General features: G+C 53.9%; 2 protein-coding genes and 1 long non-coding RNA gene across 7 annotated transcripts in view; 1 reads left to right on the forward strand and 2 right to left on the reverse strand.

The window, feature by feature from the left end:
* Positions 1-210: 210 nt before the first annotated feature.
* LOC147646091 (serine/threonine-protein kinase PAK 1-like) overlaps positions 211-19,370 on the reverse strand; it is a 230,347-nt gene continuing 211,187 nt past the window's right edge. For 4 of the 5 annotated variants that reach the window (XR_015281968.1, XR_015281966.1, XM_086873943.1 and 1 more), the window contains one exon: positions 211-443. Coding sequence is in view for 2 of the 5 variants with exons in the window: in XM_086873943.1 (XP_086730069.1) it covers positions 354-443 (90 nt within the window). In the remaining 3 variants the exon portion in view is untranslated. The remainder of the gene's footprint in view (positions 444-19,370) is intronic. The other variant, XR_015281967.1, reaches the window with a different exon arrangement.
* LOC147646092 (uncharacterized) lies at positions 3,013-10,726 on the reverse strand. The gene is made up of 4 exons (XR_015281970.1): positions 5,417-10,726; positions 5,043-5,091; positions 3,924-4,033; positions 3,013-3,159 (listed from the first exon to the last, which is right to left on the reverse strand). It is a non-coding gene; the product is annotated as an uncharacterized LOC147646092 (long non-coding RNA).
* Positions 10,924-19,370, forward strand: part of LOC147646093 (uncharacterized) — a 228,306-nt gene continuing 219,859 nt past the window's right edge. The window contains exon 1 of the mRNA XM_086873945.1: positions 10,924-11,033. The gene's annotated coding sequence lies outside the window, so the exon portion shown is untranslated. The remainder of the gene's footprint in view (positions 11,034-19,370) is intronic.

Genomic DNA, 19,370 nt, shown 5'->3' on the forward strand with positions numbered 1-19,370 from the left:
CCAGCGCACACAGTTTGTAAGCAAGAGCCGGCTGCAGCCCAGAAGGCTCCAAGCGCCTCCTTCCAGGCTGACTCTGCAGATGCCGAGGCTGCTCTGGGCTCTGCCAGGCTCTGCTGGGGCTCAGCTCCGGGCGAGGCTGGGCCCGCTCTCCCCTCGCAGTGCTCCGGGCAGCTGAGTCACAGCGGGAGAAGGACAGGACACCTCAAGGGATTGAGGTTTAACAGAGATTTTATTCAAATAACTGCCATAACAAACAGGCTGTCCTAACCTACTCTAACTAACTAACAGTGTTAACTAACATAACTAACATAACTTGTCCTAACTACTATAACGAAAAGTTGGCCTCCTGTGCTTCATCTTCTCCGCTGCTCCCTCAGTTGCTTTGCTGCAGTGATCAGAGGGGTCAGGCTGGAGAGAGGCTTGGCTGATGACAAAAATGGGTGCTGCCCAAGGGATAAAAAAGAAAGAAATGAACTGTTACTTTCCAGACTCAAGTTCCTCACAGGCTCTGTTGCAACGGGACAAAGGGGAATGGTTTGAAAGTCAAGAGAGGGAAGCGGGCTCAGATTAGATGTAAAGAAGAATTGCTGTAGCAGGAGAGTGGGGAAACACTGAGAGAGGGAGCCCAGAGATGTGGGAGGTGGCTCCTCCCTGGAAACATCCAGGCTCAGGTCAGGCAGGGCTCTGAGCCACCTGATGTGCTTGAAGATGTCCCCGCTCGTGGCGGGGCACCAGCTCCAGATGAGCTCGACAGGAGCCTGCCAAGCCAAAGCAGGCGAGGATTCTGCTGGCTTTGCGTGTGAAAAGCAGCGGGACTGGAGATGATGGGAGGGGGCCCCACAAGAAAAGCCCTCCCTGGCGCTGCCGTTTCCCCCGCAGCCGCTTGGCATTCACCTGCAGCAGCTCCTGGGCAGAGAAGCGCCGCTCCTCGTCCGGCTCCAGGCTGCACTCGAGGAAGTCCCGCAGCAGAGCCGACAGGCGCCTGGGCTCCTGCAGCTGCGGGCTCCCGTTCTGCCGGATCAGAGCGCGGGCCTGCAGGAAAAGCAAACACAGCGCTCTGACAGCTTCCTCCACACCCACACGTGCTCACATCCAGCCCGCTTTCTCTGCCCCAGCTCCCCGGGCACTTTCCTCCCTGGCACAGATGCTGCTGCTCACAGCTCATTCTTCTGGGCCAGCCAAAAAACCCAAACCCTGGTGCAGCCACAGCCATTGCAACATCCAAATGATCTTGCCTTCAGAGCCGATTGCATTGGCTGACTTTGTCAGTAGGAACCTCCATCAGAAATAGCCCATTTTGCTTCTCCAAATACAGACACCAGCTTTACAGGCCATTTTCAAGAGTTAGTGTGGTCTGTCTGTGTTATTTTAAGGTATTCTTACATCAAATGCATCTCTGCAGTGCCACTGACACTCAAGTAAAAGCATTCCTGTTGCCCCATGCCAGAAACTGCCAGGCAAGGAACAGCAGGTTTGTGTGGCTGAAAGCTCAGCCTTGGTGACACAGAGAAAGTAGCTTGGACTAGGAAATAAATGTGTTAGACTGTGGGGATGTTAAACAATCATCTTCATGTTTCAGTATAGTTTCCCAGTGAGAAGAGCCAGGGGGAAATGCATCTCACAAAACTTCTTTTAGAAACTCCTTCAGAAAACTTGTTGGGTTTGGGTGTGGGTGTTGGGGCTGGTTTGGGGTTTTGTACAAGACAACATTAGAGCTGATGCACTTGCTTCATGTATTTGGGTCATCCTCACAAGAGCTGCAACAACTTAAATGCCAAAGCAAATTGTTGCTGGAGGCTGCAGAATATTTGTCTGTGTTCAGGCTCAGGTGCTGTGGGAATTCCCTTTGCGATGTGCAGAAACCTCCAGCTGCTCCTCCCAGTGCAGGGTCACCCTGTGCTCACAGGCCTCTGCAAAGCCTGGAGAATTTGCCTCTTACCATGGCCCCCGTTTGCTGGAAGTAAGGAGGTTCTCCTTCCACCATCTCGATGGTCACAATGCCAAAGGACCAGATGTCCACCTTGGGGCCGTAAGGAGAACTGGTCACAACTTCTGGGGCCATCCAGTGAGCAGTGCCCACCATGGAGCTGCACTGGTCCTGCTCAGGGCTGAGCTGAGCACAGAGGCCAAAATCAGCTGAGGACAGAAACAAGCACTGTCAAAGGCAGCTGCAATGAGGAAACCAAGCACAAAGATTCCCCACTCTCAGTCTGGGAATGCAGTGCTGAATCCAGCTGGAAAAGTGCTCAGGGCTGTAGCCAAGGAAAGATGGAACTGGACCCTTAAAGAAGCCCTCAGCTTTCATGCTTGGCTTTACTGATTTCCTTTGAAGCTTAAGATTGCAACTCCTGCCCCTCTGGGAGGGCCATACCCAGAGCAAAGGCACTCCTGACAGCCTGCTCCTCTCCTGAGCTCTCTGCACGGGGCAGCCGCTCTCAGCTGGCAGCAGGGGCCGGGCAGTGCCACCAGCAGCACTTGTGGGGCTCTGGCCCTCACTGGGAAGCAGCCCCACAGCCGCACCCCGGGAGCGCCGTGCCTGGCCAGGAACACCCACCCAGCTTGACAGAGCCGTCCATTCCCAGAAGGATGTTGGAGCTCTTCAGATCTCTGTGGATCACCCGGATGGAATGGAGGAAATCCAGGCCCTGCAGACACTGAGAGACAACAAGAAACACAAGGGAAAAAATCAGAGGCTGGAATATATCACACAAGAAAGGACAGTTTAGAATTCTGCCAGCAGCAACTTTGCTGTGACAGCCCAGGAGTGCAGCGCAGACAGGCTCCAAGCAAAAGGTTCAAGGCAAAGCTGAGAACAGCAAATCCAAAAAAGCCAGGGAGTACCACAACAGCAGGAAAGAACACAAGAACAGAGTAGAAATGCAGTGATATTTGCAGGCCATTCACTTCAGAGGCTCTTTCCTCTCCAGCTCATAAAAACAACACAGAAACAAAGGCCTGAGCATGGAGCCACTCTGCTCTCACAGCCTCTTTGGAAGGACCATGGTGTCCCAGCCATGGGAAGCACAAGCAGGATCCCTCACCTCCTGACTGACAGCTGCCATCTCTCCTTCAGCCATGCGTGTCTGTCTGACAACGTCCTGCAAAGTTCCTCCATCCATGTATTCCATCACCAGCCAGAGATCTCCATCAACAAGGAAGCTGGAAGAGGAGAACAATGGCACAGAGATGAATGTGCATTGCTCAGTTCCCCCAGGGAAAAGCCCAGAGTGGAGTTTTGTTCCCAGGTCACTTGTCAATGAGGACAGAATCAGATGGAGAGACATTCCTGCCAGGCTGCACAGGCCTTGGAATCTGCACAGTCTGAAGGAGAAGGAGGCACCCGGGAGAAAGGAGAGGCCTTAGATGGCAAGCAGGTGAAAAATGCACTTTAGCAACAGCCCAGCTCAATGTGGAACCACAACACTTGTCCCCAGCTGCTTCAGCATCTGAACTCATCAGTTCCACCATTCCCTCCGGAACAAGGCAACACAACTTCCAGAGTTATCCAGGGGAGGAGGCCGTGCAGCACTTGGGGCAAAAGCAGTCAAATGCTTGGAAAACCTTGCACAAAGTCCCTTCAGAAATAGGCAAGGCCATTGAAAAATGGGCAAATGAGGCATTTCTGGAAACAAGAACCTGGTTTTCCTGGCACCTGCAGCATGGGAAAGGGCTGGGAAGAAGAAGCCAAGGAAAATAATTTCTACCAGGTTTTATCAGCACTTGCTGTAAAACACAGCAAATGGGGTCAACTTGAAGAAAAAGGCAAAGCAAAGCAACAAAAGCACATGGAAGGAGTGAAGTGCCAGGCTGTTGTTCTGGGAAGATATGGCCGGGTCAGGCATTTTCAGAACAGGCTACAGACTGGGGATGCCAGGAAAGATGAACGCAGGGCCCGTGCACGGGAGAAGACCTGAAGCACTCACCTGTCCAGAGAGTTGACAATGTTGGGGTTCTTCTTGTCCTTCAGGACCACGACCTCATTCACAGCTCGTTCCCTGTTGTGCCCTCTGAGACTCATTTTCTTGATGGCCACCTGAAGGGACATTGCAGGCCTTTAACTGGAGCAGTCTGTGGCAGGAGGCCACAGCAAACACAGAGCGAGTCTTCTTGGAGCAAGCGAGCCGGGCTGTGCCAAACTGCCTTGGGATGGGACACCAGAGCTCAGCAAGTGCCATTCCCACAGCCCATTGCTCTGCTCGCTGGGGCTGTTACAGGACTCATGGCCAGAGACATTTGGCTCTGTAAGCTCTGCAGAAATGCTCCCTCAGCTGTCAGCCTCCAAGCTCTAACAACATTCTCTGCACCTACAGTCTTCTCAAATGGCCTCAGCACTCTTAGGATTATTATTCCAACACATTTTGCAAGCAGGAGGTAATTCTGTTTCTGTGCACACAGAGCAAAACAGCCGGGAACCCTTTAGCAATTCTATGGCATTTGGCCAGGATTTCAAATGTCCCTGCCCTGTTTGGGATAGCACAACAAAGCAAACGTGCACATCCATTGCTCAGATAATCCCTGTCCCAGCTGCCACTGACACCAGACCCAAACACAGCTGCAGGGTTTAGGAGAGAGCTTTGCTCTGCACATCCATCTTCTCATTTCTCTCCTGTCTCTGTGGGGACAGCTGCAGTAGGACTAAAACCCCAAACTGAGCCCAAGCAGGATCTCTCCTTAATTAGGCCTTGAGGTATCCTGATGAAACTCAGGATGATAAAATTGATAAACAGTGTTCCTGTCTGAGGCTGGGATGAAGGTAAATTGGGCCTCAGTCTCCAGCAGCTGATGCATTCACACTTTTAGACATGAAGACCAGGCCAGTGTGTCCTGCTCTGACAGACACCGCTGCCCTCCTTGCCTTCCTTTGGGCACTTGAGAAGGACCAAGTCTGTCCCAGCTGTGCTCTGCAGGCTGACCCTGCTCTGCCTTCAGAGGAGCAGCCTGTGCAGGAAAGCTCTGCTGGGCCCCACAGCTCCAGCCACAGCTCCCAGCAGAGGGGAAAGCCTTCGAGAGCTGCCAGACGTGCTGGGCGTGTTGACACTGACCTCTCCTCCCGTGGCCCTGTTGAGTCCTTTGGAAACGGTTCCAAAAGCCCTGGAGACAAAACAGCAGAGAAGAAAGAAGCAGCGCTTTAGGCCCTGGCAGTGAAAGCCAGCCCAGACAGGAGATCTCTGCTGCCTGCAGCGTTCACAAAACACCCGAGTGCATCCACCCTTCAAACAACAGCACAGCAGCCACCAGCCCTCTGCCATGCAAGGTGCCTTCTGACCACAGTTATCAATTCTGATCAGCCCTGAGAGGCAGCAGCATCGTACCCCAGTGTCTGAAGGGGTTTGGAGCTCTCCTGACTTTTCACTGGATCCTGCACCAGCAAAATACCTGGGCCCTGCTTGTGCAGAAGTAACTGCCTTGCACTTACCCTTGGCCAATCTGCTCCAGTTCCAGGTATTTCTCGGCAGGCTCCCCCACGCTCACGGTGTTCCCTGAAAGAAACCAGGGGGAAGATGCTCCCTCTCAGATGAGAGCCAGAATGCAGCCCCACTCCCTGGGGCCGGGAGCCCCTTGCTCTCAGCTGGGGAAGGACAATAAATGACCCTGTGCCATTCAGCTGCAGAGCAACCCTGGGTGCAGCTGATGCTGAGACACACACACAGCACCCTGCTCTGGCACACAGGAACAGAGCAGACGTACTCAGCTGCATCAGGCTCCACTCCCCGCTCCCCTCTGGCTGCAGGGCTGTGCTGCTGTCAGAATGTTCAGCCCAGGATCCTGCAGCACAGGGAGCTTCGGTGTCCTCTTCAGGAGCAGAGGGAGGTTCCTCATCCTCTTCCCAAAAAGCTGCTGGTTCACCCTCCTCTTCCCAAGCCACAGGACGTTCTCTGTCCTCATCCCACACCGGGAGATTGCTGTCATCCTCGTCACACGCCATGGGAGCTTGGCCATGCTCATCCCACACCAGGGGACATCCACCGTCCTCATCCCCCACCGGGAGATGTCCACTGTCCTTGTCCCACACCGCGGGAGCCTTGCCGTTGTTTTCCCAAACCGCGGGGTGTTCGCCCTCGTCTCCCAGAACAGCGGGAAGTTCACTGCTCTCTTCCTCCTCTTTGGCCTCCTCTTGGCAAGCAGAGGGAGCCAGAGGAGGTGCTGATGCTGCTTTGGTGCCCTGTGGACAGACGGGAGCGTGAGGGACGGGAAGTTCTATCTCAGTTATCACCTTCTTTATCCTCAGCTACACATCCAGCTGCACTAAGCAGAAATAGGGTTCAGAGCTGTTCAAACTAACAATGGGCTAAAGCCGACATTGCCACTTATTGTTGGGAATTCCATATTCCACCATGGCTAAAGCCAGCAAGCAATCTTCTGCCTGCAAAACCAGTCCTGCAGCTCTTCAAAAGCTCTTCAGCAGAAACAGAGAAAACTGCCAGGGATCTCTTTGCTGCTGCTGCTGCTGCAGCAAAGACACTGACAGGAACTTTCCTTCAGCCTCCCAGGCTGGCACTCGGCTGCCACACGCCGAGCTCACAACTTGCTGCACAATTCTGAACACCAAAGCTTCCTTTGCCACTCACCGAAGGAGGAGCTGCTGGGGATCCACGCGTGAGGTGCCCTGCAACGGGAGAGGGAACGTGAACCAGATGTTGTTAGGAAAAAACTGCCTGTGGTGGGAAATGAGCAAGGCAAGCCCGAGAGAGCATTTTGCTTTCACAGCATCCCTCCAGGAGCCACAGGCCCTTCACACAGCAAGCAAGAGAGCAGCACAAAATACTGGGCTGTGTCAGCTCTTGGCTGGAGCAGCAAACGGAGGGAGTTCCAGGCTCCGCTGCCACAGACTCCCCGCTTGAGGGAACAGAACCCCCCCAGGCCTCATTGCAAATGCTGTGCACGCCCCGCTGGCTGCAGACACCCCCTTTTTCAGCTGCAGCTTCTGGCAGGAGCTCTCCCAAACCAACCGTGTCCTCAGGGCAATTTGGTTACAGAGTCAACTCCGTTCCAGTGGAAGAACAGAAAGCACACAGCAAGCCCAAAGCCACAGAGGCTGCACCGAGGGAAAACCTCAACTTACGTGCCAAGTGGGTTAAAAAATACCCCGAATAAGCCACAGAGAACAGAGTGCCAACTGCAGCAACCACTTGCTGCATCATTTTGGCTGCGCTGCACACGTCTGCAGACTGTACCCCTGCAAGCACAGAAGGACACCCGTCAGGGGCTGGGCTGGCTGCTGAGAATGCCTCGGGCAGGAGGATCCTCTGGCAAAGAGCAGGCGCCCAGAGCCGCTCTGGACACTGAGGCCTCCGTGTCCCACAGCAACGGGAACACCACGGGGACGTGGCAACGCTCCTGTGACACCACAGCAGCCGCTCACGCAAAAACCGCCTGGAAGCTTCTCCTGTGTCACAAAGGAGCACAAAGAATCCTCCCAGGGCACAGCCTATTGCCCAAAGGATCCAAGAGGAACTCTGAAAATGCAGCAAACAAGGACACCCCATAGCCCAGTCTGAGCACTGAGGAGGAACGAGGACAGCACCAAACCAAAGCAAACACGACCTGTAGTCACTGATACTGCTGAATAAAACCAGCAAGGCTTGTTCCATCTGGAATCTTTGTTCTAGTTCTAAAAACAAGCAAGGTTCTTCACTGTAAATATACAGAAAGCAGGAACTGGGGAGGAGGTGGGATTAGGAAGGAGGAGGAGCAGGAGGAGAGAGAAAGGAAAAGGAGGAGCAGGAACAGGAATAGAAGGAGAAGCTGGAGGTTCCAGTGCCCCCTGTGTCCACAGCACCCCCGGCCACGGGCCCATCGCCCCCACCTCATCCTGCAGGTGAGCAGGGAGGGGGAGCTGGTCCCAAATCTGTCAGGGGGTCCCTGAGAGGGTCTTTTTATTGGAGTGTGTTTGGAACTTGCAGATTGTGGAATTGAGCCCCAAATATTGTCTGGTGTCCCTGGGAGGTTTTTATCCTCTGTGTGTGTAGGTTTGGATCTTGCAGGACCCCAAAGCTGAGCCCCTTGGGAGATCTTTGGGGTCCACGTGGCCATTGCCCAGTATTGGCTGGGGAGGACATTGGTCCTGGGGACCCCTGGGAGAGCAGAGGAGAGGAACCCCTGGGACCCCCAGAATGGGGAGAGCAGAGAGGGGCGATCCCGGAGCTGGGGGACCCTGGCAGCTTGGAGAGGTGGGAGCCTGAGAGGAGACACTCCTGGGATTCCTGGGATCTCAAAGCAGAGATCAGGGGAGAAGGGACCCCATGGACCCCCAAAAGCCTCTGGATCATCGCTAAGGAGGACCCCAGAGAAGGGGGAACCCCTGGAGCCCTTGGACCCCCATCATCCCAGGGAAGGGAAACCTCTGGAATCCCAAATAGGAAAGACAAGAGATGGGGAAATCCTGGGAGACTTTTTTTGAGGCTGAATCTTGATATTTTGGAGATTATCATGGACACAAGACTCCTGCTGAGCTCGAGACATGGACTTAGGCAGGAGGAGCCTCTACTTCAAGGCACTCCCACTTTGTTTACCCCCAAATCAGGATTTGTCATTCCCAAGCCATGGCCAGATGGAGGAAGAGGAGGAAAATCCCCAGAGATCCTGCATGAGGAGGGGCTGCAAACCCAGCCCAGGGAGCTGCAAGGAGGAAAGATCCCCCCTGTGCCAGGAAGGCATCTGGAGATCCTGCCGGAGCTCAGAGCTGGGGGAGAGAGCTCATGGCAGGGAGAAGCCCCACAAATGCTTGGAATGTGGGAAGAGCTTCAGCTGGAGCTTCAAGTGGAGGAAACACCAAAGGATCCACCCTGGGAAATGGCTCTGGGAGTGTGGGGAGTGTGGGAAGGGCTTCAAGAACAGCTCCCATCTGATCTGGCACCAGGTGATTCACACTGGGGAGAGCCCCTAGGAGTGTGGGGAGTGTGGGAAGAGGTTCAGGAAGATCTCTGTCCTGATTAACCACCGTAGGATCCACACAGGGGATAAGCCTGGAAAGTGCTTGGAATGTGGGAAGAGCTTCAGTCGCAGCTCCCACCTGATCTGGCACCAGAACATCCACACAGGAGAATGCCCCAGAGAGTGTGGGGAATGTGGTAAGAGCTTCATTGAGATGTCCAATCTGATCCACACAGGGGAAAAGCCCTACACGTGTGGGGAGTGTGGAGAGGGCTTCAGCTGGAGCTCCAACCTCGGGGCACACCAGTGCATCCTGAGTGTGGGAAGAGATTTCCAAGGAGCTCAAGTCTCATCAAACATCAGTGGATTCACACAGAGGAGAGGCCCTTCCGCTGCCCTGACTGTGGGAAGGGCTTCACAAAACTGCACCCTCATCAGGCACCGGCACATCCACACTGGGGAGAGGCCCTATGAGTGTCCCCAGTGTGGGAAGAGCTTCTCACAGAGCTCAACCTTGACCAAACAGATCTTCCGGACTCCCTGTGGGCACCTGGATGAACACAGGGGCAGGAACATCCATCAGAACACAGAGCAACAATGGGAATTGCAGATTGACTGCCCCTGGAGATTCACCAGAATGCAGAGATCCCCCCACAGCCCCTGGAGAAGCCCATGCCCGAGCAGTGGAATGCCTGAGATGAGGCTGTGACCCCAGGGGACACCTGTGGACTGAGGGGCCCCTGCTGGAGCCCCCTGTCATGGAAGGTCTGACCCCATGGCAGAGTGACCCACGCTTCAGCACTGTGAGGGGGCTGCTTCCATGGAATAGACTCAGGTTGGAGAAGTTCCTGGAGACCTCTCTGGTGGGAGAGATCCCAGAGTGCAGCAGGGGAATGACTCCTGTCCCTGAACAGCAGGAAAAGCCCTGGGAGATGAACTGACCATGCCTCCATTCCCTGTATCCCTGCACTGCCAGGTTAGGATGCAGAGCTGGAAGGAGGGAGGGGTGGAAGGAAGGTGCTTTTAAGGGTCTTCTTATTCTCCTGCTCTGAACTTATTTGCAATAAATTCAATTTATATCTGCTGTTTTGCCCATGACTGTGTTTGATGAGGAAACAGTCTCGGGTCCTTAACTCATGAACCCTTGGTTAAATTTTCTCTCCCTGTGTGGCTGTGGAGGGCAGTGAGAGAGCAGCTGTGGTGGGTGCCTGGACTCGGGCCAGCATCACCCCACAGCAGTGGGACATGTCCTTGTGTGGCCCTGTGCTATGGTGCTACAGGTGCTGTTGCTTTTGTCTCCCTTATGATTTTATCTTTTGCATTAAATGCTTGTGAAGTGCCCCCGGTGACCCTCGTCTTCCCTCAGCTCCGGTATCCCCGTCCCTTCCCCTGCTCCCTGTCCCACGTTCCATCCCGGCTGGCGGAGCCTTGGAGCTGCCGTGGGGGCCGTGGGGCTGCCCCGGGGGCTGCGCCCCGAGCCGGGGCCCCTTCCCAGTGCTCCCAGTGTGCCGCTCCAGCCTGGAGCAGCCAGCGAGGGCTTCAGCTGGGACGGCAGAGAGGCGCTGCTGGGGGGTCCTGGCTCACTTCGCTTTGGTTTTGGTATTCTTGGGAGTTTTCTGCAAGAAATCTCTCCTCCACTCAGCTGAAGGGGTTTGGAGGGCGGGTCCCCTTTTTTGGGGGAAATCAAAGCGATGCACTGATGCTCCTAATTAGACGTGCATGAGGCTCCAGAGTTTCCCGCTGAGCCGGAGCCACCCAGCAGCCAGGGCTGGGCAAGGTGAGCCGGGAGCTGCGGAGAACTTTGTTTGTGTTGGGAGCTCAATGGCGGCTCGGGCCGGGCCCGTTCCAGGGCTGTTCCTCGTCCCCGCCCTTCCCCTCACGCAGCCCGGGGCGGGCCCTGAGAGCGCGGGGCGGGGCTGTGCCGTGTACAGAGCCCGCCGCTGGCTGCGATTGGCTGCTGCTGCCGTCACTCGTGGCTCTGCCGCGCGCTGATTGGGCAGAGAGGGGACAAGCCCGGCCCCGCTGGCGCTCCCAGGGCGGCCGTGGGGCAGGAGAGCCGCCATTGCCGGAGCGTCTGTGCGGGCCCGGCAGCGGCGGCAGCAGCGGCCGGAGCCCGGTGAGGCGGCGGCGGAGCTCGGAGGCGGCCCCGGCCATCGCAGGTGGGAGCCGCGCTCGGTTCTGCGGGGGCTCGGGGCTCGCTGCGGGCCCGGGAGGGGGCGGCAGGGGGCTGTGGCGGGTGGCTTGTGCCGTGGCCGGCCCGTGTTGGCCCTGGGCTGAGGGCGCTGCGGGAGCGGCTGCCCGCGGTCTCCTTGCCGCTGGGGCCTCGGCAGGAGGCGGTGGCGGAGCAGCGCTGGCTCGTCCCGCTTCGTGTTGGGAGGCCGGAGGTGGCTGCGCTGGGCCCGGGGCCGGGCGGGAAAATTCCCGGCGCCAGAGGTCTGTGTGGCCCAAGGAGCCAGAGGAGTGGTGTGCAAGTGACTTTATTGCTGCCCAAAGGGAGAGGCCATGGGGCATTTGCCGTGCGCTCTCTCCAGGTGTTGGAGGACGCGGCCTCGTTTTTGTCCTGATTTTCCCGGCCGCATGTCCCTGTCCCTTTGCCCAACACTGGCGGAGGAGCTTGGAAGGTTCAGCCTTCCCGATCCGCCTGCTGCATGTCCTTTTTGTATAACATCCGATATTCCTGGCTCTGTTAAATGTTTGTTCTTCTGGAAGTTCAGGAATGTAGCGGAGCTTGGTCTGAGCAGCAGTCCTTGTCAATTAGTAACATTTTCTGAAACTGATGGTTTCTCCCATTGCTTCCTTATGTACAAGTCCCTGGCCCTATCTCCAAGCAGATTCACTCATTGCCTCTGTTTTTTCCTTCCTGGAATCAGCCCAATTCCTCCTGCAGGCAGGAAGCCCCTGGGCCATTGTGCAGGCTTTGGGCCATCAGTGTTAATTTGCATTTCTAAAGCTCCTCTCCTGGCTGCCTGGAACAAAGCTTCTCTTCCAGGGCAGACATCCCGTGATTCACACGTGGCCCCCCACAGATCTGCTATTTATTTTTCGTTAAACAATATTCTAATAATTGTTTATGTGTTAAAGCACCAACTTTAAAGCTCTTCTAGTTTTCAAAGTGCAGCTTAAAGGTGAACATCGAAAAACTCATGCCATCATTTTGTCATCACTAAGTGTCACGTTCAAATATAAAACAAAACTGCGAAAGTAATCAGGTGTTTTCTTTTTATTCTCCTGGGACTAAAAACTGATTCTCACACCACTGGCCCAAACAGAACCGACAATAGAGAAGTAAAATTATTAGAAAAAATTACTCTAACGGTGTAATCCTTTCACTGAAACTGAGAAAAGCAAAAACTATTCAACAGTGTCTTTAGAGAAATAAGGCATTACTTGATTCTGGCCAGGATGTGCAACAGGAATAATTTCATGCACACTTAGGCTGGGTGTGCAGAGAAAATCATTCCATGACACACGAGTTTGACTAGATTTTTCTAAATTTATACAGTCTGACCCCATAGAAATCCCTTGGTTTAATGTTCATTGGTTTGAAGGTGTGGAGTTGTTAGGATTTGGTTTCCTGTTGCACCTGGATTTCTGTGCCTGTGATGGGAATTAGGTGGGCACTCCTGGATTTCCTGCTCAGCCTTTTCCAGACCAGGTGTCTCCAGCTGTGCCTGGGGCAGTGTCTGGGGTAGGTGTTGGTTGATGTTTGCTGCTGGGTGTTGATGTTTTGTTGATGGTCGTTATCTTGCTGGGAATCTTTTGGGCTATTCCCAGTCTGTTGAGATGTTAATTTCATCTCTGCTGAGTGGTGGAAAAGAAACATTAAAATTCCTTTCCCCAAGGCAAAGGCAAACCAAGTCCCTTTAGAGAAATAAGATTTTAAATCATTTTCAAGTTGGTCTATTTTGCCAGCAGCTAATCCCAGGCAGGGCAGAGTGTGAGTGGAATTGAGAGGCAGAGTGGAATTGTCCCGGTGCCTTCCCCAGCAGCTGTGGCGAGGGCAGGCACAGAAAGGCCTGAAGCTGCAAGAGTGAGAGCAAGGATTGTCCCGCAGTGGCTGGAGATGGGAAAGGAGGGTGGCCAGGCCGAGGATTTGAGCAGAGGATCTGTGGGCAGGCGCAGGGGCTTCCCCCGCTGGGGAGCCCTGGCTGCTGCTGCGTTGCCTTCAGTGCAGGCTCAGGGGTGGCCTGTTTAATATTCCCTTCCAATTCAGATTTCTGAGTCTGGAAGAGCCATGGCTGGGGCATCAATCTTTTATTTTTTTCATTTTGTTAAGTTTTGTTCTCTTTCTTATATCTACACCATAACATTGAGACTCTCTGGGGCTAAAGAAGTCACACAATGTTCTGCCTAGAAAAGAGAATCCTCAATCCAGCTCCTGCAATTCCCTGTTAATTGTAGGAATTGTTCCAGCTCCATTTTAGTACTGGGTCACATTATTTCTGAGATTCCCTGAACCCTCTCAGGGTCAATAAAAGACAAAACTTCCATCAACGTAGGTCCCAAATATTTAACCATTTTCTCTACCTTTTGCCCTTTCTTTTTTTTCAGCTACTCAAAGCTGCTTTTTAGCCTGAAAATGAAGCCATTTCACAGAGGCTTCCTTTACCTCTTCTCCTTGTTTTTCTGACTGGATCAAGTCATCCACATCCTGCATTAAGCCAGTCCCTGGAGGTGAGGTCAATTCCTTTGATATTTCCTGCAAGGCTTGCCCCAATCAGGCCAGTGCTTCCGTGCATCCCTGCAGAAGGACCGTCCATGTCTTGAGCATTTTCCCTTCTAGCTCTTGTTGCCAGCCCAAGGCAGAATTGTGTTTGCATCCTCTGGAAGTGGGCAGATCCCCAGAAAGCATCTTTTGCATCAAGTTGTGAATGGCAGCAGTGTGAGGAGGGCACCTGGTTGAGGCTGGTGTAAGGATCTGAGAGTGTGGGGTGCCTCGGTTTCATCATCTCATTTCTTCTTCTTGGGTCCTGCAGCATTCTGTGGATTCCATTGGATTTCTTGTTTGGCAGGATAGGAGCATTCTAGGGAGCCATCCCTGGCTCCCCAAGCCGTGCCTTGAGCAGGACTCCCAGACAGGCTGTGAGCCCTTCCTTCCCTCCCTTGGAACAGGGGATTGCTTTTGGACACCTCTTGTCCTGGTTGCTTCATGGAGATTTGGAGAGGCTCCATATCTAATTTTGCCAATTTCCCTGGGGCTGCCCACACTTGTGGGTTCACTTCAGCCTAGGCTCTGCCAGACATTTGACACAGAGGTACAACAGAACCAGCCTCTGTATCACCTTTTGCAACATTCATTTGCAATCCCAATTTAGCCATCAAATCCCTTCCCAGTAAATTACAATCACAATTGTGAGCAAATAAAAGTTCCTGCATTTCAAACCAAACCCCCACATCTGCTAATAGTGGCTGAATACAACACACCTGCTCATCTTTCCCACTTAGTGCCTTAATAATTAAAATATACCTTAACAATTTACTCCCCTTAGGTGTAAGATTCCGAGTGGATGGAGAGGCCCCTGTGTCCATCAGGAAAGGTCTCCTCTGGATCCAGAGCCACCCTGGATGTTCCCAAGGGCTGCAGTGTGGTGGGTCCCTGGTGGAATGGGAGCTGTGCCACCGCTAAGAATGCGTGTCCATCAAGGGCTGGACTTGCTGGTGCTGAGGGTGCTGCTGTCTGTGCTTGCAGTGTCCTTGTGCCCTGCAGCTGGAAGGCTGATTCCTTGCCAGGGGCTGTTTGGGTGGGCTGTGCCCTGGCCAGGAGGGCAATGCCTGTGCCAGGTGCTTGTGGCCGAGGGTGTCCCCTGGGTGCTGGGGCCCCCTTGGGCCCTGGGCTTGATCCCTCAGGGGCTGTAGGAACTGTGCCATGGCCTTTGCCTTCAGCTTGGCCTTTTGCTCATCCCTTGCTGCATTCAGCTGCTGAGCCTTTGTGAGCAAGTGCTGCAGGGGCTTCTTCTGTCGCTGCTGCAGCCCCCCTCAGTGCCTGTGGGTGCTCATCGTGTGGCAGCTGCTGAGCTTTCTGCAAAATCCTTCCTTTCTCCAGGGACCCAGCAGGAAATGCTTAAAAGATCATGTGGATCCTTGCATGTCTAATCGCCATTTGTGAGCTGTTCCTTCCTCGTGCTGGCTGTGCTGAGGCTCCCCTCCCCAGCCCGTATCCCAGAGCCGGTCCCTGTCCTGCCGCAGTGTCCAAAGGCGGCCCCCCCGGCGGGCAGGGCCGGCAGCTCCACGGGGCCGGGCAGCGGCCGGGGCGTCCCGCAGCCTCCTGGGGGCCGGGGGCCACTGCCGGCCCTGCCCGGGGGGTGCTGGGCTCAGGCAGCGCCCGGCGCTGAGCCCCGGCTGCCCCACAGCCCCGGCCCGGCCCCACAGCTCCCCACAGGCCCCCAGCCCGTGCTCCCGGTGCCGCAGCTCTGCGCCCGCTCCTGCCGCTCCCAGCTCAGAGAAACCCCCTGAAATCCTCACCTATTTGTTTTCCTGTCCTCCAAAACTGGGATACAAAGGATCTGAGTCAGCTGCGTTGCCTTCGAAAGGCACGGCGACCTCGTTCAGGGGTGACATGGTGACCAACCCCAGGTCACTCGGTCCATCTGCACACTGACACAAATGTGGTGGACAGCAAAATGGCGTTTATTGGTGAAGAATTTGACACTTTATAACCTAAGTTTCCAATGTCACTCCCATCTGCTTTCATCACAGCTAGGTGCCATTGGCTAATTATGGGTGTAATTACCATAAACTCTTTGGGGGGGTGTTTCTGTCTTTCCGTACATCGCGATGTCTTCCGACTGCTGGCCCCTAGCTCTCCACATTTCTCCCCTTCTTATGCTTAACTAAATTGTCTAGAATATACGGTGTATTAGTCTTGAAAGTTCTAGCGTTATTTTATCTTTATCTGTCTTTAAACATTTTATCTAACTTACCTATATTATGAAAAGTTTTAAAAGTATATATCATAGACTTGAGTAAAAATGTAAGGTGCGCTATACTTAACTAAAAAGGCTAAAAACTTATAAAATAGACACTGCAGCTTTTCATTAACAAACATAAGGCACACTGAGCAGGCAGTGACCAAGTGCATTCTTAGAGCATCTGCTGTCTTTCTACAAACAGGATGTTGACCCTCTCTAGTCGGCTCTTGACAAAAGACACAAGCTTATTTAAAACACATGGTCCAAAGATTAACACTAGTAAGATCATTACGATTGGCCTGATCAGGGTGGACACTGGGGTGGTCAGCCATGGAGACTGGTTAAACAGTGATTCGAACCACCCTTGTTGAACTTCTCTATCTCTCTTTCTCTGCGCTAGTCTTTCTTTCAGTTCAGCTATAGAATCTCTGACCACTCCGGTGTGATCAGCATAAAAGCAACACTCTTCCCTTAAGGCGGCACAGAGGCCTCCTTGCTGCATTAGCAGAAGATCTAGCCCACATCTGTTCTGCAGGACAACTTCAGAGAGTGAGGACAGTGAATGTTCTAGAAAGGAGATGGATTTTTCAATTATCTGCAATTCTTCATCAATTCTCATCTGCAGCTGAGACAGTCTCTGTTGTTGGGTCACGAGGGCAGAGACACCTGTGACAGCACCAGTTGCTCCCAGGCTAAGCAGCATCCCTATGGTCACACCTGTCACCAGTTCTCTTTTCTGAAGTCAGGTGAGTCTGTCCGACTGCAGATTTAACTCCTCATCCGAGTGGTACAGGATCCTGGGAACAATCACAACTTGCACACAAAAATCGTTAGAAACACTGAAGTCACAAACAGATGGGCATGGGGTAATCATTGTCGGGTCTGTGCCCATTAGCTGCTGCAGACTGGAACCTTGCAATTTAGGGTTTATTGGTGAGTGGATCTTCTGTCCCCCATCTGTCACCCGGACTGAGAACGCCAGCGCAGCTGAAGGGACCCAGCTGGCACATGCAGCTTTTACTTCTCCCCAGTCTGTGAGAGGGCTATCTCCTCTCAGTTCTTTAGTAATGTGGAGGGGAATATTCTTGTTTATTTTTGTTGTTTCCTCCTCTAAGGAGTCGGTCACGGACCACTCATCCCCGCTGGTGTCTCAGTCGGAGTTGGAACTCGACTGGCTAACCATTTCTGGTTTCCCGTGCCTTTTTGTTGGGCTCCGGCCCCACCTACGTCCCTCGTGGGCAGGTCATTCCCTCCCTCCTGGTTCGCCCCTTTCTTTTGGTCTGCTCCGCCCTCTGCTCTTCTCCCCCTTACAGCTCTCCCCCCCCACCCTTTCTCCTTCACGTTCTCCTGTTCTCGCTGTGCAGCACTCCCACTTCTTATCTCCTTCGCTTCACATTCTCGTTCCCTCCCACGTACTTTATCTTTCTTGTCCTCATTCTTTGCCCATCTACGTACGCTTGTCAATGCCAGCGTTTGTTCCCTGCTCCTACCAAGGACATTTTCACTTTGCTCTTTGTCTTTTTGCTTGGTGCCATCTTGGGGCACATAGGGCGGTGGTCCTTCCCAGGCTTTCCCCGCGGCACCCCTGGCTTCTTCTGTTAACTCCTTCCAGAAAGTTTCTGCTCTCTGCTGACCCTCGGTAAGTGGATCGGGATTTGGGAATTGAGGGGACGTATCGCCCTCTTGTTTCCCCTTTGGCTCAGCAGAGCCGCTCTCATCTGGGACCTGTAATGTCTGTGTAGCCGCCCTGACCCCCAGTTTCGGGGTGGCCAACAAACAGTTTTTTGCTCTTGTATAGCTTTTCGCAGAGCTTTAACAATCTTCCCCCATGACTTAAGATGTTTCCCGGTGCCTGAGGACATGGTTTCCTCGGCTAAAGCTTTGGTACATCTGTCCCACTCCTCAGGGTGGAGAATATCTACTGGCTGGTCTATGACCCCAATATGCAAAAGCCTTGCAAGTGCAAGAGTAAAATCCTTAGGTTTACAATCGATACCCCACTGCTTATGTAATTGCGATACAACCTTCACAAGGGCTTCCATCTCCTTGTTGGTCCAGGAGCATCCTCCCTGCTGGGCTGGTCCAGCGGCTCCGCCCGTCGCCCCCCGTCCAGGCGATTCCCGCTTTCTGGATTTGATCCCGGGTTTCGGCACCACTTTGTCGCCTTTAAAGGCATGGCGACCTGGTTTAGGGACGGCACGGTGACCAATCCCAGGTCACTCAGTCCATCTGCACACACCACCAATGTGACGGATGGCAAAATGGCGTTTATTGGTGAAGAATTTGACACTTTATAATCTGTGTTCACAGTGTCACTCCCATCTGCTTTCATCACAGCTAGGTGCCATTGGCTAATTATGGGAGTAATTACCATAAACTGTTGAGGAGGGGAGTGATTCCATCTTTCTGTACATCCCAATATCTTCCGACCGCCGGACCTTAGCTGCCCACAGAGGCCATGTGACATTTCCCATGGGGTCTCTCCAGTTGTTGGCAGACACAGCCTCCTTTTCATCCTAATTTTCTTGGCCACATCTCCCTCTCCCTTTCCCCATTGGCTGAAGTACTGGACAGGTACAGACTGCCCAATACCACTTAATATGAACTCTTTTAGCCATAATTTTGTTTAGCTAACAATATTGATGGCTGTGTTAAGTCTTTGTTGTTCTCCTGGAAGTTCATGAATTTAGGAGAAACTTGGCTGAGCAGCAGTCTGTGTCATCACTTAATAACATTTTGTGCAACTGATGGCTCCTCGTGTCACTTCCTTATGTCCACGTCCCTGGCCCTATGTGCAATGAGGTTGAGGGGATCAGTTTGTAAAGAGGCTTTGTTGTTGTTCCTTTGCTGGGGTTGCCCCGTTTTGGGGCCATCCCCCCTGGAGCAGGGTGTCCCCCCTTGGTGCAGGCGCAGGGCTCAGGCAGGGCTGAGCCAATCAGAGCGCGCGGCGCTGATGACTCATCAGTGTCCAGGCAGAGCCGCAGCTGCCAGCGTTCCCCAGCTGGAGCCCAGCTGCGCCCCTCCCCCCCGGGCCTTGGCGCCCCCCTGGAGGGAAATTTGGGGAGGTGGGAGGGGGGAGCGCCAAGGCCGGGCCCCCCGCGCTGTGGTGGCGGGAGCGGCTGCAGTGGGGAGCGAGTGCGGGCGGAAGCGGCCGAGAGCCCAGCGCTGCCCCAGGCCGAGCTGGCCCAGCTGCATCCGTGCCCCTGCGGTGGGATGCTGTGGGACTGGGGGGGAAGAGGGAGGCGGCAGTGGGTGCTGGGCCTGGGGGCAGGAGGAGAAGGGAAGGAGAAGCAGGGTTGAAGAGCAAAATGGTGAAATTATGTACCTGGAGTTTTGCAGAAGGAGGAGGAGGAGTGTGAGGTAGAGCAGGGACTCAGGACGAGGAGGAGTAGGAAGAGAAAGCAGCACCAAGTTCATCCCTAAATCTTCAGCTCCCCCACCCCAGGAATGTTGCCTCCCCACATGCAGCGGGTGACTGGGGAGGGGGATCCACGATTTTCTTGGGGCTGAATCTTGGTGTTTCTAAGCTTTATTGGGCTAAATGTTGGTGCTTTGATTTCTTGTGAGGGCTGAACCTTTCTGTTCTGG

The sequence above is a fragment of the Cyanistes caeruleus genome, unplaced genomic scaffold (assembly GCF_971803275.1).
Source record: "Cyanistes caeruleus unplaced genomic scaffold, bCyaCae1.hap1.1 HAP1_SCAFFOLD_125, whole genome shotgun sequence".
Classification (NCBI taxonomy): Eukaryota; Metazoa; Chordata; class Aves; order Passeriformes; family Paridae; genus Cyanistes; species Cyanistes caeruleus.